Source organism: Corvus hawaiiensis, chromosome 2, assembly GCF_020740725.1.
Source record: "Corvus hawaiiensis isolate bCorHaw1 chromosome 2, bCorHaw1.pri.cur, whole genome shotgun sequence".
Lineage (NCBI taxonomy): Eukaryota > Metazoa > Chordata > Aves > Passeriformes > Corvidae > Corvus > Corvus hawaiiensis.
In genome coordinates, this window is record NC_063214.1 from 70,404,678 (window position 1) to 70,418,615 (window position 13,938).

At 34.8% G+C, this 13,938-nt stretch overlaps 1 protein-coding gene across 6 annotated transcripts in view; it reads right to left on the minus strand.

Moving 5' to 3' along the window:
• DACH1 (dachshund family transcription factor 1) overlaps positions 1-13,938 on the minus strand; it is a 359,657-nt gene that overhangs the window by 165,296 nt on the left and 180,423 nt on the right. For all 6 annotated transcript variants that reach the window (XM_048295555.1, XM_048295557.1, XM_048295556.1 and 3 more), the window contains exon 3: positions 7,874-8,035. In XM_048295555.1, the coding sequence (XP_048151512.1) occupies positions 7,874-8,035 (162 nt within the window). The remainder of the gene's footprint in view (positions 1-7,873; positions 8,036-13,938) is intronic.

Sequence of the window (13,938 nt, forward strand, 5' to 3'; positions counted from 1 at the left end):
TGAATGCAAACTCTGAGACAAGGGCAATGTATCTACATGTACATCCCGCTGACATTGCTGATGGGAAGGGACCTATAAAATGGAGTTTTTAAGAACTGCCAGAGTATGCAATTTTCTACATGCACAGACTCAGTTTAAGAAAATTTCTTACTGCAGATGCCTGACTTGGGCCCTATGGTTGCCTTTCCCATTACCTGGAGGAACTCCAAAAATGATCCTTTGAACTTAGACACATGGAGGCATGATATATGTGCAAATACAGCCAGAGTCTCTACAAAGCACACTTTTTTGCCCCTGCAGGATATTCTGATTAACAAACAAAACCCCCCAGGATTCAATATTATCAAGTTACCTTTAACCTTAAAAATTTCTGTTGCATGATTCACATCACTCTGAAACATACACACTAGTCAGAAAAGGATGCATATTTTTAATTCTATCCCAAAAATAAATGGAGCTCTATTTAGTCCTTTGTCCTGCATATGGATGAAAAAAATCTGCATTTCTTTAATATAAATAATAATAAAATATATAGTTTAATATAACTATAGAGAAAATATTTTATGTGTAATATAGCATAAAAATATTTTCTGTCTGTAACACAGAAAAGAAACACATTTCCATGATGATAATTCAATTCTCACATGACAGATATGTTAACTTGTCACTTATTCTACCATAGACATTATTTTCTAAAACTGAACTAATAACCCAAAGTTTAGTGTTTTCTTTTAAAAATGTTGCTTCTAATTAATATTTATAGCAGATGATCCTATAGACTATCATAACTACTTAGCAAAAAGAGGTGTGCATTAAACTTATATTTCTTAACATAGCACATCTGCAATATCATATTTTAGTATACTCACTGCAGCTAACAAGTAACTATGAAACAAAACTGAATGAAAGCTTAACAATTTCATTAGTTTCATACAAGGCACTAATACAAAGAAAAAATGGTCATAACAATAAAGTATGCATTTTGAAAATAAATCACATTGGAGATTAAATTATCCAACTATTTATCCAATTAGGATTATCTTGCATGGAACAGAAAATAAAGTAAATGTGATCAAACAATATAAATAGCCATTTTTTTTTGTCTTGCTGACAAGATAGACTTATTAATTTAGATTTTTCCATGAACTCAATACAGCTTCATAGCAAGCCCAAAGCACAAATGTCACTCCAGAAGCTTTTGCTTAGAAGCCTATTCTCTTGTATGCTTCATGTAGGTAAAATCACTCTTTTCAGCAGCAATATACCCATACAATCAGAAAAACTTGTATGTATATTTATATCTAAATAGTTTTCTGTGTGAATAGCTCAACTTCTCACCTGCTGTTTCTGAAAAGTAGATTTATTTATTTTTCTTTTCTATTTCACTGTGCCTTAGGTGCTATTTTGTCATGACTGTATCACTGTCTTGGAAAACACCTGTTAACTCCTTCAAATCTTCAAATCTTATTTCAGAAAATATTAATTGCATGCATTGAGAGTAGATTCATTTATTTAACTTTCTTTATGTAACTACAATTCAGTAGTCGCATGACTAAGCACTTGTAAGGTGCAATTTATCTGATCTACTTTTGCCATCTACTTTAGGATGAGATGGATCGCCCCTACAACTGCCTATTGCTGTCTGTTGAGCCTAAGGTGACTCAGATGCAAATGTCTACATTTATTTCAATGAACTTCACAGTGAGGATTTAATCTAGATGAGGGAACTGTTATAACACAACTGACCTTGCAACATGAAATGCTGAATCTTTGCTAATAATTCCCCTAATTTACTAACTGGTGCTCAGCTCATAACAACCAGTTCATTGCCTTGTTTAGTAAATTTAACAATCACAATTAAAGGCTAGGGAAGCAGAGGTGGAGAAATTATATTCTTGGTTGACAGACAAACATCACCTTTTAGCTATAAGATGCAAGATTTTTTTTTCCCATGACAAGCAAAGTTCTAGAAAAAAGCTTAGTGACCTGATTATAACTAAATGATCTGTTTCTGGTGTTCTGTGTGTTCCCAAAGCACAGTTTTATGAAAGCATTCCTTTAGCTTGAAATATGATGTGCTCAACATAGCACATTTGTCCTTAAGGCTCTATGATTATGCTTTTGCAAGCACCTAGACAGCATTTTTCACCCACAGATCTCAAACAAATTTACAAAAGTAGGTATCTGTCACTGACAAGCATTTGTCTTATGTCCCATGATGTCAAAGTTGCATGCATGGTCTTGTCATTAAAAGAAGTGCTATGTATAACAGAATAAACACTGACATTCTGCAAAGAAACCTTCTGAAGTTAATGTTTATCTTATTTTAATTTTTGCAAGTGAATACTTTTAGAAAGGGAACACATCCATCCACCCAGGAACATACACATTCAGTTTATGCTAAAAGAAAAGCACATATTAATACATATTAATAATATATATTTTAAACTTATTAATATACTATATTAATAATAGTATAAAAGTAAAAAAAAAATGGGTTTAATCTGTTAAACAATAGAAAAATTCTTATGAACTAGTGATACTGTCATTGAACTGGAGAGAGTTTGAGAACAAGCTTGCTCTGGCTTTTTCACCCTATGATTTGGAATCTGCTCACAGTACTGCCAGCTTAACCAAAAAGGATTAACTCTCATATCCAACTGAGAACACAGATAATTCTCAGTAATTGGTAAAAAATGAAGATGAATGGGGCTGAGAGATAAGGAGCAATTAGCTCATCAGCAGTTACAGCTGTGCACTCAATCCGGATCCATCTCTTGAGTCTCGGTCCCTTTTAAAGAACCTAAGCAGAATAAGCACAGGACACCCCCTCCCAAAAAATTGCCATACCTGCCCATCATTCCTCTGTCTTCCATTTTATTTCCATGCTATACAAAGACACCTGTCATAGCATTCTGTGTAAATTACTATCTCTCCCAGGACCTGTATCTACAGCCAATCTTCTTTTACATTAAAAAAAAAAAAAAAAAAAAAAAAAAAAAAAAAAAAAAAAAGTGGAAAAAAAACCCCAAACCCAAAACCCGGAAACTAAATGACTACTGTAGACACTTTTAAGTTCCCTGTCAATCGTTTCATTACAGCAGCATCATCTGTTTGAAAATATAAGCAATTCCCTCATCTAATTATAGGGAGGATTTGAGGTTCATTAACATTGCCAAGGCAGAGAATCAGATGTGCAACTGCAGAGCTGTGCTCAGTGGCCTGCATTCTCTGTTTCCTTTTATTTGCTTTTTCAAGGTCTCCAAGACTTTTTCCTGAAACCATAAAAGTAATTCTTTCCCTTAAAATAGACACATGTGTTTAGAAAAAGGAAATTACTGCATTTTGTACTGTTCTATTATTGGGCAAGGTCACCGGAGAAAAATAATTTCACCTAAATCATTTTATCTCTGATTCTGGATGAAAAAAAAAGAATAGTATACAAGCAAGCATTACTTTTGAACAACACATCACAGGAAGCTTTGTGTTTGTCTCATAATTTTAAATATTGCAAGGTAACACAGACAAAGAGGAAACCTAGCATGCCAAGAAAATATCCTAATTTTCAACACATTTTGTGGTTGTTTATGGAGTAACATGCTAGCCACGTGTAAAATGTTGCCTTGTATTTCCTAACTGTGTTTAGAAACTAAGAACACCAAAGTCTTCATGATTGCTTCACTTCCTTAAAGAAATAATAGCATTTTTTTTGTATGAATGTAGTTTAAACAATGACATTTTCTTGGGACATCTGTTTTGAGATCACATTTTGAATAGATATGAACTCATTTCCTACTAAGCAAGTAATTTACTATTGTTGATAGTTGTTTACAAGTTTTATGAGTCATATTTTAGCAAGTGGCAAAGGTCTTAAGAAATCCTCTGAGTATTCCCTAAAGTGTATGCATAGTGTTTTCATTATATAAAATGTTCGGGAAGCAAAAGTATGCGGACTTTTCTTCACTTCCTACCAAGTTATAGATAGCAAACTCTAGCTCACAGAAATAGCTTTAAAAATGTATTTATTTCAAAGGCTTTTATCTTTTGCTGCTGCAGGTTAATGAAGTAGGACAGCAGGGCAGTAAGTACTTAAGCAGCAAGGAAACAATTGAGCTGCTTTACCTATCCGTTGCTTCAGAGCATCAGATGGCAAACATACAACTGATCCTAACATCACACTAAGATGTTAATATGACAAAGAGTAGAACCTCATCAATGAAATTTAAAATTTGACCTTGCCACTTGCTTTTCATTCTGCAATTAAAAAAAAAAAAAGAAACAAAACAAAAAAGCCACCAAATTCAGCAAAAAAACAAATACCCAACACACAGCATAATCTTTCTTTTTCCTTTGCTGCCCTACTGAATTAATTTTTTAAACAAAACCCCAATAATTTATCTACCCTGCATGTTGTATGTAGAATTGCCACTAAAAAGAACCTGGGACATTTTTCCTTCTTATCTGCAATGTAGCTCATATCAGCCAAGCTGTCACAAGACAGTACTTGATATAAACAAGAGATTGCAAAGACATCTCAGTAATCAATATTAAGATGGCTACAGTATGGAAGCCCCAACCACTGCATACCATTTGTCTCAGCATCTATTTCTATGACCAAATGAAGCATTAATTCAAATCATAAATCTATGGTGATTTAAATCTGGGAATGAGCACCTGCCTTCTTTAATGATTTATTTTGTACATTTCAGTAAGCAGGAGATTTGTCCATATGAACTGACAGGTCACCTTCAGATGCCAGTAGCAGACTGTTTATCACCATGCAGACTAGCATCTCATCTTAGCAAGTAAATATTAAACTAAAAGAATCCAATTGATTGTGGATGGGGGAGAAAGGCGTTGCAGCCATATATTTTACTCAGTGTGCTAATACCTCACTCTGATTCCTCTGTAATTTCTCTTTTTTTTTTTTCCTTTTTTTTCCCCCCCTTCTAAAATGATAATTCTGGTGGGAGGATGCAAGCTCAAGGTTACCAGCAAAACTGAGAGATATAAAATAATTACTTATTAGTATCATTGGCTTCCTTTAACTCCCTTCACTCACTAACCTTTTGGCCATTGCTTCAAAGGACCAAGTTAATAAATTTGTGTAGTGCTCTGTATAATTATACAACGTTCAACAACAAAAATTACTTCTATAATTCACATTAAACATTTGATTAAAACCAAAAAGGAATGCAATTCAGAAGTAAACCTGACAAGTCGGTAAGATAAATAAAATAAGGGTCCTTATTTCATTTATCTGCCTTTATGTAGGCATTGGAGCATGGGATGATCAATCCATGCATACCATAATGCCTGCTATGTATGGGCTAAGATGTATCAGTCAAGCTTTTAGCCTGGTTGGATTGTTTGTTCCTTTTCAGTTTGGTCAGGCACATAACCTAATTTAAAAAGCAAACTAAAATCAGATTGTTTTCTTCTGTTTTATTCTTTCCTCTGTCAACCTTCAGTAATGTAATATTTCATATTCTTGCCTAGCAAGCCATAATTTAAAACATTAATGGTATATGGACTTGATAATATTTATTTGAAAATACATAAGTAAATACCTGAAAAAATGCAGGAGAAGAAGGAGTACACACCTACTACAAAGCAACACCTTTGAAATATGAGTTGTCAAGATAACACAGTGTGCTAATTTTCAAAAATGCAACTAATAAACAAAGAACTTAACTCTTCATGAACCTAATAATACCCTGACATTAGTAGCAGTAGGAATTACTTCTCTGACTCCATATGCATGACCAACACTGGACACTAGAAGGGGTTCACTATAAAAGAAACAAATAAAAGCAAAAGGTTTTTGAAACATCCTCTGTATGAAGGGTGTAGCTCAGGACAAGATGCACAGACAAGCAAACTGTATTTTCAGAACCATTCCTCATGGAACGGAGACAACTGGAAAGCTATTCACTCTACTCAGAAGAGCTATTTTTTTCTGAACAAAATTAACTTAATTCTTCATTCAGTTAAATTGGGAAATTAACTGAAGCTAACAAGTAAGTTAAGGGGCTGAGAGGAAATTTTGACAATGACAATAAATAATCTTGCTTCGCTAACTTTGTCCTGCTAAAGTAGCTAGAATGTATTTTCTTAAATAGGGAAAATGATTAGGCTGTCTAAGAGCATATTAGTTATCTAAATTACGCCTCAAACAATGATTTCAAAATAGATATTTTTCGTTTTTATTCAAAGGAAGTTCAGATATTCCTTCTATCCACTCTTCGACAAATACTCTGCATGGTTTAGATGTTATTACCTGTTAACTTGTCCATCCCCATGGATGCATATGTGTTTTATGACTAGAACTGCCAAGCAGAATAACAGCTCCACAAGCCAGTATTTGAATTTTTTATTTCACATAACGAATTCATCTAAGCCTGAAAATCTAAACTGGGTTCTAGTTCTAGTACACACTCTTTATCTTCTCAGTTTGCACTTACACATTTCTCACTTTCTCATTACTTCACTTTTCTCCCAGTGTGCTAGAGGCCACCTGGTCCTTACACTTAATTTGTACCTATCTCCTCCTCCCAGATTTCAAAGACACCTGCTCTCTACCCTCTCTTGTTTTCTCTCCAAGAGAACAATCTTTACACTAGTATTCGAGTGACTGCATATGTTGGTATCTGAGTATTCACACACGATTTAAGACAATTTTCTTCACCATCATAGAGGCATTTTTAAAACCTTTATTTAAAAGGAAAACAAAACTAATCATATAATCTCCTTATGCAGTAATGTATACATATTGTCGCTATTTACCGCAGTATGTATCCAGGTGAACCTGTTCTTTGAACTGCAATTCATATTATTTCTAAATAATACCCTACCAATGCCTACTGAACTGTATAGAAACACTGTTCCCAAACACGTATTTATTTATGTTAAGGCTAGTACATACCCTCTAAGATTCATTCCAAATGTATTTAGAGGATGAAAAACTAAAAAAAAAAAAAATAAAGCTAGACAAAGGGCCAAAATAAAAACAAAAAAGCCTATCTGAAGCCATTTTATTCCAGTATACACCAATCTTCCTTGCAGTCTTCTGAACGTACCTCTCTGTCATTGAATTTCTGTTGCTGAGTTAATACTGTCTCAACATGATAAAAGGATCCAATACAATGAAATGGCATAACAAAACATTTTACAGCAGACACACACAGATGATTAAAGATTTAATCAACAACAACAAAAAGTTATCCTAGCTTTGAAGTATGCTTTAGCAAAACAAATTGTCCAAACAAATGAATAAAGTATACTGAAACAATTCTTTTTTGAAAAAGAACAAGAGTTGCTGATGGCTGCTTAAGAAATGGAAAAAAATGTTAACTACATTTTAAGAACGTGTTTATTAAAATAAAATATGATAGGAACTGCAGAGCATGGCAGAATTTATTGTGTATGTATGTTTTCCTTTTGTCACAGAGCACATGAAAGTATGAAATATTTTGCTTTCAAGCTTGTGTTCTGAATTACCTAAAGTCGATACCCAGCACACTGAGCAGGAGACATTGTTAAATTTCACTTTGACACCATCATCTGTCACTCCACCTGTACTTTGAAAAATGAACTCTAAGCAATCAAACCACTTTCTTTCATGGAAAATATTAACTGGAGTCTGCAAAAGTAGCCTGTGAAGAAAAGAATGTTTTTGTAATAGTAACAACAACACTGAACACTGGTGTAAAGGCCAGGTACAAAATAAAACTAAAAACATTAAGAAAAGGAAAACAAATATGCAACTTTTTACACCAAATCAAGGACTTCAGAAGGAAGTTCAGAAAGATCACCATTTTAATAAAATATCTCAGTGTTATGGACATATAATAATGCTATGTCTGAAACTTACCAACACTTGAATTCAGATCTCCATTTTCAGAGTCTGCTCCATGCTGGTTATTATTTGCATGATAGTTGGACATAGCTTCCAGTTTGATTTTTTTCACTTTCATTGCTTCTGCTATGGCAGCATTGGTGGCAGCTGCTGCTGCTGCAGCTGCTGCTGTCAGACCTGCAAAGAAGTATGAAAAAATTTAATATTCATTATTCTATGAGTCTCCATTATTGTAGGGACTGTTATTATTCCTTCATGCTTGTTACATAAGAACAGAAAGCACTGCAGAGTATTATTCCTCCTTGGATTTGAAAACTATCAACTTTTTCAAGTAAAATATTTCACATCATATTTAGATAATTACTCCTGTACATTCATCTAAACTTTAATTTGGTATCTTGTAAGTGTATTCATAATACAATCACAAGTAGCTGCAGCTACAAATATATGGAGTCAAAAATCTAATTTAGTTTCAAAATGGTGTCCTGAGTGTCGGACTATGAATAGGTGAACATGTATATAACCGTACTCAGGAAAAAAAAATTCCTTTAGCTCTTTAATGTTTGACATGCTAAAGAAAACAGAAAAAACAGGTCTATAATTTCTGTTTATGAGTAACAGATGATAGAACCGAGACATTTCTCACTTCGTACATAACAGCAAGGAGATGTAGTTGTTCTAGGAAGCATTTCTAGAAAAAAATAATGCAGAACATTATTTTGCTCTCCCAAAACTTGAAGGCATTAAGGTATTTATCAACAAGAAGGGGAACTATTAACCCATTTAATACCAATCCCAAAGCCAAGTGCTCTGCCTCCCAAACCAAGTTTCTGCCATCCAGCCTTTTACAAGAATGTTCTACAAACTCAGGAAAATTTCTCTTTGCCAGGAGCAACTGGAGAACTGGTCCAGTTCTCCAGTAGCCTTCAAAACTCAAAATTAGATGCAGCCCTTAATCAAAGTCACAAGCGTCAGTTTTTGACCTCTTCCCTGAGGCAGGGTAATTCTTCTGCAGTCCCCAAGCCCTGCTGCTGCCCACCCAGATCCCTCGGTGGCAGCAGAGAGAAGCCAGTGTCAAAACGCCACAAGAGCTGCCTCCCCCACACAACTGATGCAGGGGGCAGAGATCGAAATGAGAGATAATTAATCTAAGAAATAAAAGAGAAGGCAATAAAGTAGGTGAGTTTAATGCAATGATGCACTCAGCCCTCAGCCTGTGATGCCACAAGAAGAGAACAGACCCTTAGTCATTTTGAATCAAGATTCTTGCCCTGAATGTGGAGAAGGCTTGAAAAACTCAGTGTAATTAGTTTAAAGGTGCCTGCTCATCTGATTTTCAGCTACTCTGAGAGGTGCGAAGCGTCTTATGGGTCTCAAGAGGAACTAACTCTGCAATTTACCATTCTAGTGGGCCAAGGCTGCTGTCTAGCATAGGAAGAGTGAAATTTAGCAGGAAAGACCAAATAAGCAAATAATCCCAGGCTGCTGAGGTAAATATTGCTACCACCATTGCTTCCCAGGGTCTCTTTTGACTCCTTACATGGAAAACAAGCTCACTTTTGCCATGTTTTTGGCTAGTGATGGGGAGGAACAGAAGGCAAATTCCAGCAGGGAAAAAGCAGAAAGTGAGCAGACATCAGAAAATCTATGAGGTGGATTAAGAGGTGCCTTTGAATATATTGTTGCTTGACTCAAGGTTGTTTTACCTTATTTCTTTGCATGACCATATAAAGACTAGCAAACGTTTCCAGCCTCCTGACCCTCTTCACAGACTGACTTCTAACACCTCCAAGTGTAATGAGAATTACTGACCAAGTGATAATTACAGATCAATATTCTTTAGAAAACTGCTGTGTTCAGGTAGAAGATGTACCAAAGGCCAAAAATAAATGAGAAGGATAAATATGAGGGTTTTACTTTTATTTTAGCTTCTGCTACTATTACAAATTGTGCATGTTCTGATCTTAAAAAGGTATTGACAATAACATGGATTGCTTCCAATTATATTTTTACCTTAGAGGAAGGATATGAAGCCATACATTATACAAATTTGGTTACAGTCCCTAAATTTGGCCAGAGAAAAAGGGATGGTGCACCTCTGAACTTTGGTTTGCATCCGGTGTTCGTTAAACAACACAATAACCTATATTTCCTTTTTAAATATATGTATACATCACTGAAAAGCTAAAACCAGCATTTTTAAAGAAGAATCCTTTGGAGGAATACTCCAGTACATTATATCCAATGACTAGAACAGCAGGCCCCAAAATTTTGGTTGTGACTACACTTCTACAGTTCTAGCAGTTTTTAAGTGCTTCCGAGTACTGGGGTAAATTACATACTAAACAGATGCTGGACATAGGACTTGTGAAACCACCTGTAATTATTATATTTCACTGGTATAATGACCTGGATGCAGAAATCCTAAAATAAAAACTCTCTTTTGCTACAAAATTTGCAAAAGAAAAGTATGTTTTGGTGCATGTCTTTGGATAGGGACTAAGAAACTAAAATACAAATTGCTTAGTTCTGTAGTATGATTTTTGCAAGGTAATGCTTGTGGTAAAAAATTACAATTTTAAAAAGCAGAAATTAAACAAATAATTTCATGCCTTCTCTTATACAACCACAGAAATTACTGAAATGATTACTTTGTTATACAGCAATTAATGGAAACCATATGAATCTGAAACGCCTGTCTCATATAAGCACTGGTGTAAGTAAGGAGGGAAATGTAAGGAATAATGCTCAGAATTCTAGCTATATGCTGTTCCTCACAGCAATTCCAGCCTACAGCACAGTTTCTCCTTTACTGCTACTTTTGCCTAGCACCTGACTGTGATGATATAGCAAAGCAAGTGGCAAGGAAGGACTAAAGCCAGTTAGTGCTTTATAATCACTGGTGCACTGTGGTGTACTGGGGTGTGGTACAACCCAAAACTTCAACACAGGGCCCAACTTATCTTTCTTATCTCACTAGTATAGGCAGCCAAATATAGTATAAGCAAAAGTTAATACACTACTATGTATCTATATGCCTATTTTAAAATACTAAGTTTTAAAGCCCCAGTGTGGGTGTATACCCAGGGAAACACTTGGGATTTTTTAAAAATTTATTCTTTAAAACAGTCTTTTGATGCGAACAGTATTTAATATCCATTTACTCTTAGAATAAGTAGCCAAGAAATTCCAAGGTGCACACTTCTCTACACTAGAGAAATGCTATCTTCAAAAACTAGATAACCAAATATAACCTACAAAGGCAACTGAAATGAAAAAAATAAGAATCACACCAAACAGCCACATAGGTACGTTTTATTCTTTAAAAATATTTATTTGAACAGTTAAAAAGTATCAAGACCAAAATATTCAACGGATTAAAGTCAGTGGTAGTTGTCATTAATATTCTGAAATTGATAAGTTGTTTATGTCTGGCATTCTTCCTGCTGATTATGCAGTGAGACAGGCAGCTTTATAAATATCTCATCACTCCATCGTCACACAAATTTCATCGACAGTGCTCATGCACAGCTATTAGCAATATGAATCTAACCATTACAAGAGGAATGAAAATCGAACATGTGGCATTAATACGCAGTCCTGGTTCCTAACCATCTGATAGGCAGATGGTGTAAAGCGGATTCTCCAGCTGAAATGAAGGGGCACATCATTTAAAACCTTGTTTGCATTCTAACTGATATCAGTGCCATATTGATATACATGATACATCATGGCAGTATTTGAACAATCTAGTTTGTTTCAGTCATAAATGTTTACAGCCTTGTTTTTTATCTTTAGAAGCATGTTCTGAGGAGCGTATTTTTAATTTATGAAACCTATTGTTTACTTCTGTTGAACCAGAAGATTAGCAAAGAGCAGGAATATTAAATTACCACAACCACAGCAGTATAACTAAGATGGATGAATAAAGTATGGTTTTTCAATAAAAGATGTTAGTAAAGGAATTAAAAAATTAGCCTAGACATTTTATGCATTAAATACATTTATTCATTTAAACCTTACAGCTTTTTTCCCATGTGACATACTTAGAACTTTAATGCTTTATAAAGCCATTCATTTAAATCTCTTACTGCATGCAATTAATCTTGTCCAACAATTTAATTCAAAAAGCAAAACATAAGAAAGTAAAGTTCGATTCAACCATCATGCTTCTGAAGTAATCTCCGTATTGCTGACAGTTCCTATAGACTCATCAGCAAAAGTCTGTTCAAGGTGTCTTGCAGGAGCTGTATGAATTTGAATTACAGCTCAATTGAACGCTCGCCAACCCTTAGTAGGAACTCAGGAACAAGAAGCAGAACACCAAAAGAGAGCGCGAAGGATCCTTTCCTACTAAGACCTTCTCTCTTCTGTCACTAGATTACTTTGGCCTGTTGGGTGTGTTTGTAGCTGTTAATTATGTTAATAAAGTTGCAGCCTGCTGTCCCTGCCAAATATAATCATAAGCCTTCTTCTGCCAAGTCCTAGTCTAATTTACACCCGTGCAACTCTACTGAAGTCAGAATTTCGTGGGTGAGAATGAGACCAGAAGTATGCCCAGTATGTGTGGTCTCTAACACTGAGAAATGAGTGAGCGAAACAGAAAACAATGACAAAAAACCCCAGCATCTTCAGAAAACAATTCTGTTTTAAAAGCAAAGTCCCCGAGAGAGCTGTCATATATCATGACAGATTTTCGAAATGTATACGAATTACTGGTGGGCACTAAATCATATCCAGGGTTTCTGCTTTCCAACAAATACTATTGCCTGCCTGCCTTAAGAGAAAGCTCTTAAAACTTTCAGTTTTGATGCTGTGAACAGCTTACAACACATCCTATTTGTGAAGCAAAATAGAAAAGGACCTGTGAGTCTAACTTTTTCAGTCTTGAACATGTCTCAAAACACACATTTTTTAATTGTATGCCTTAAACTCATCCTGGGACAAATTACAAAATTATTTAAATAATTGATCTTAATTCACTTTTAACTTCCTTCACATAATTATGCCTAAGAGTAATAGCAATTCCTAATAGTCATTCCAATAAATAATTAATAATTTTCTTAATGCAACTATTAGCTTCCTTTATATTTTATTTTATATATACTTACATATATATATTTATGGGTACTTACAAAATTCAGTAATGTGTATGTATTTGCACAACCTCCTTCTTTAGGACTTCAACAACATTTTCAAGGAACTTTACCTTTGTCATCACAGAACAGGCAGAAAACCAAAATACAACTGTCAGAAGTGTGTTACTTTTAATTTCATTTATTTGCTGGAAACGTCATTCTGAAGAAACATTTTACTCACTGCATGGGAAGAGGTCCAAATCTCATCTCAATTCTGAAAGAACTTCTTTCATTATTTCAAATTAATGCTTAATCCTTTTTCTTCTAGTTTATTTCAATGGTGCTGACTTGAAAATAACTCAAGCCCTTTCTTGATTTAATACCAGATTTCATATTGTGCTTCTTACTTCAGCAAAACTCCTACTAAAATCTGAAAAAAATCTGCCTGAGAAAAAAAGGCAGGGTTACCTCCTAGGACGTGACCCCGATCACTGTAGGTTATTGAACTGGTTTCATGGGTTTCAGCAGTTCAGGTACAAGTTTTTGGTAGCTTATTACGCTGCTGCCTAGTTATTTCAAATGAAATAGGATCCTAACCTTAGTTTCTGATCTAATGGGTGTTTTATATAGTGTGATACATAAAACAAGAAGGGGAAAGCAATCTGCAGGAGGACAGAGGTCTGATTACGTAGACTGGATTGCACAAAGGAGAACTTCAGACTACACCATAATGTTCCGCTAAAACATACTGAATTTCAGTAGTAGAATTCTTTATGTATAATGTATGTCTGGAATCTCAATTATCTAGAAATCTTATTTCTGTTAAGCTGTCTGGATTGATCCAATACAACAAGCTTGGTATACCCTAAAAATTTCATTACCTGTTATTTTGGGATAATCAAAAGAATCTTGTCTGGTCCCCCAACTGTATTTTCCTGATTAACTAGAGTGGTTCAGCATAAACTGCTCATCCAGATAATTTTTTTTTAATATCTTTTAAAG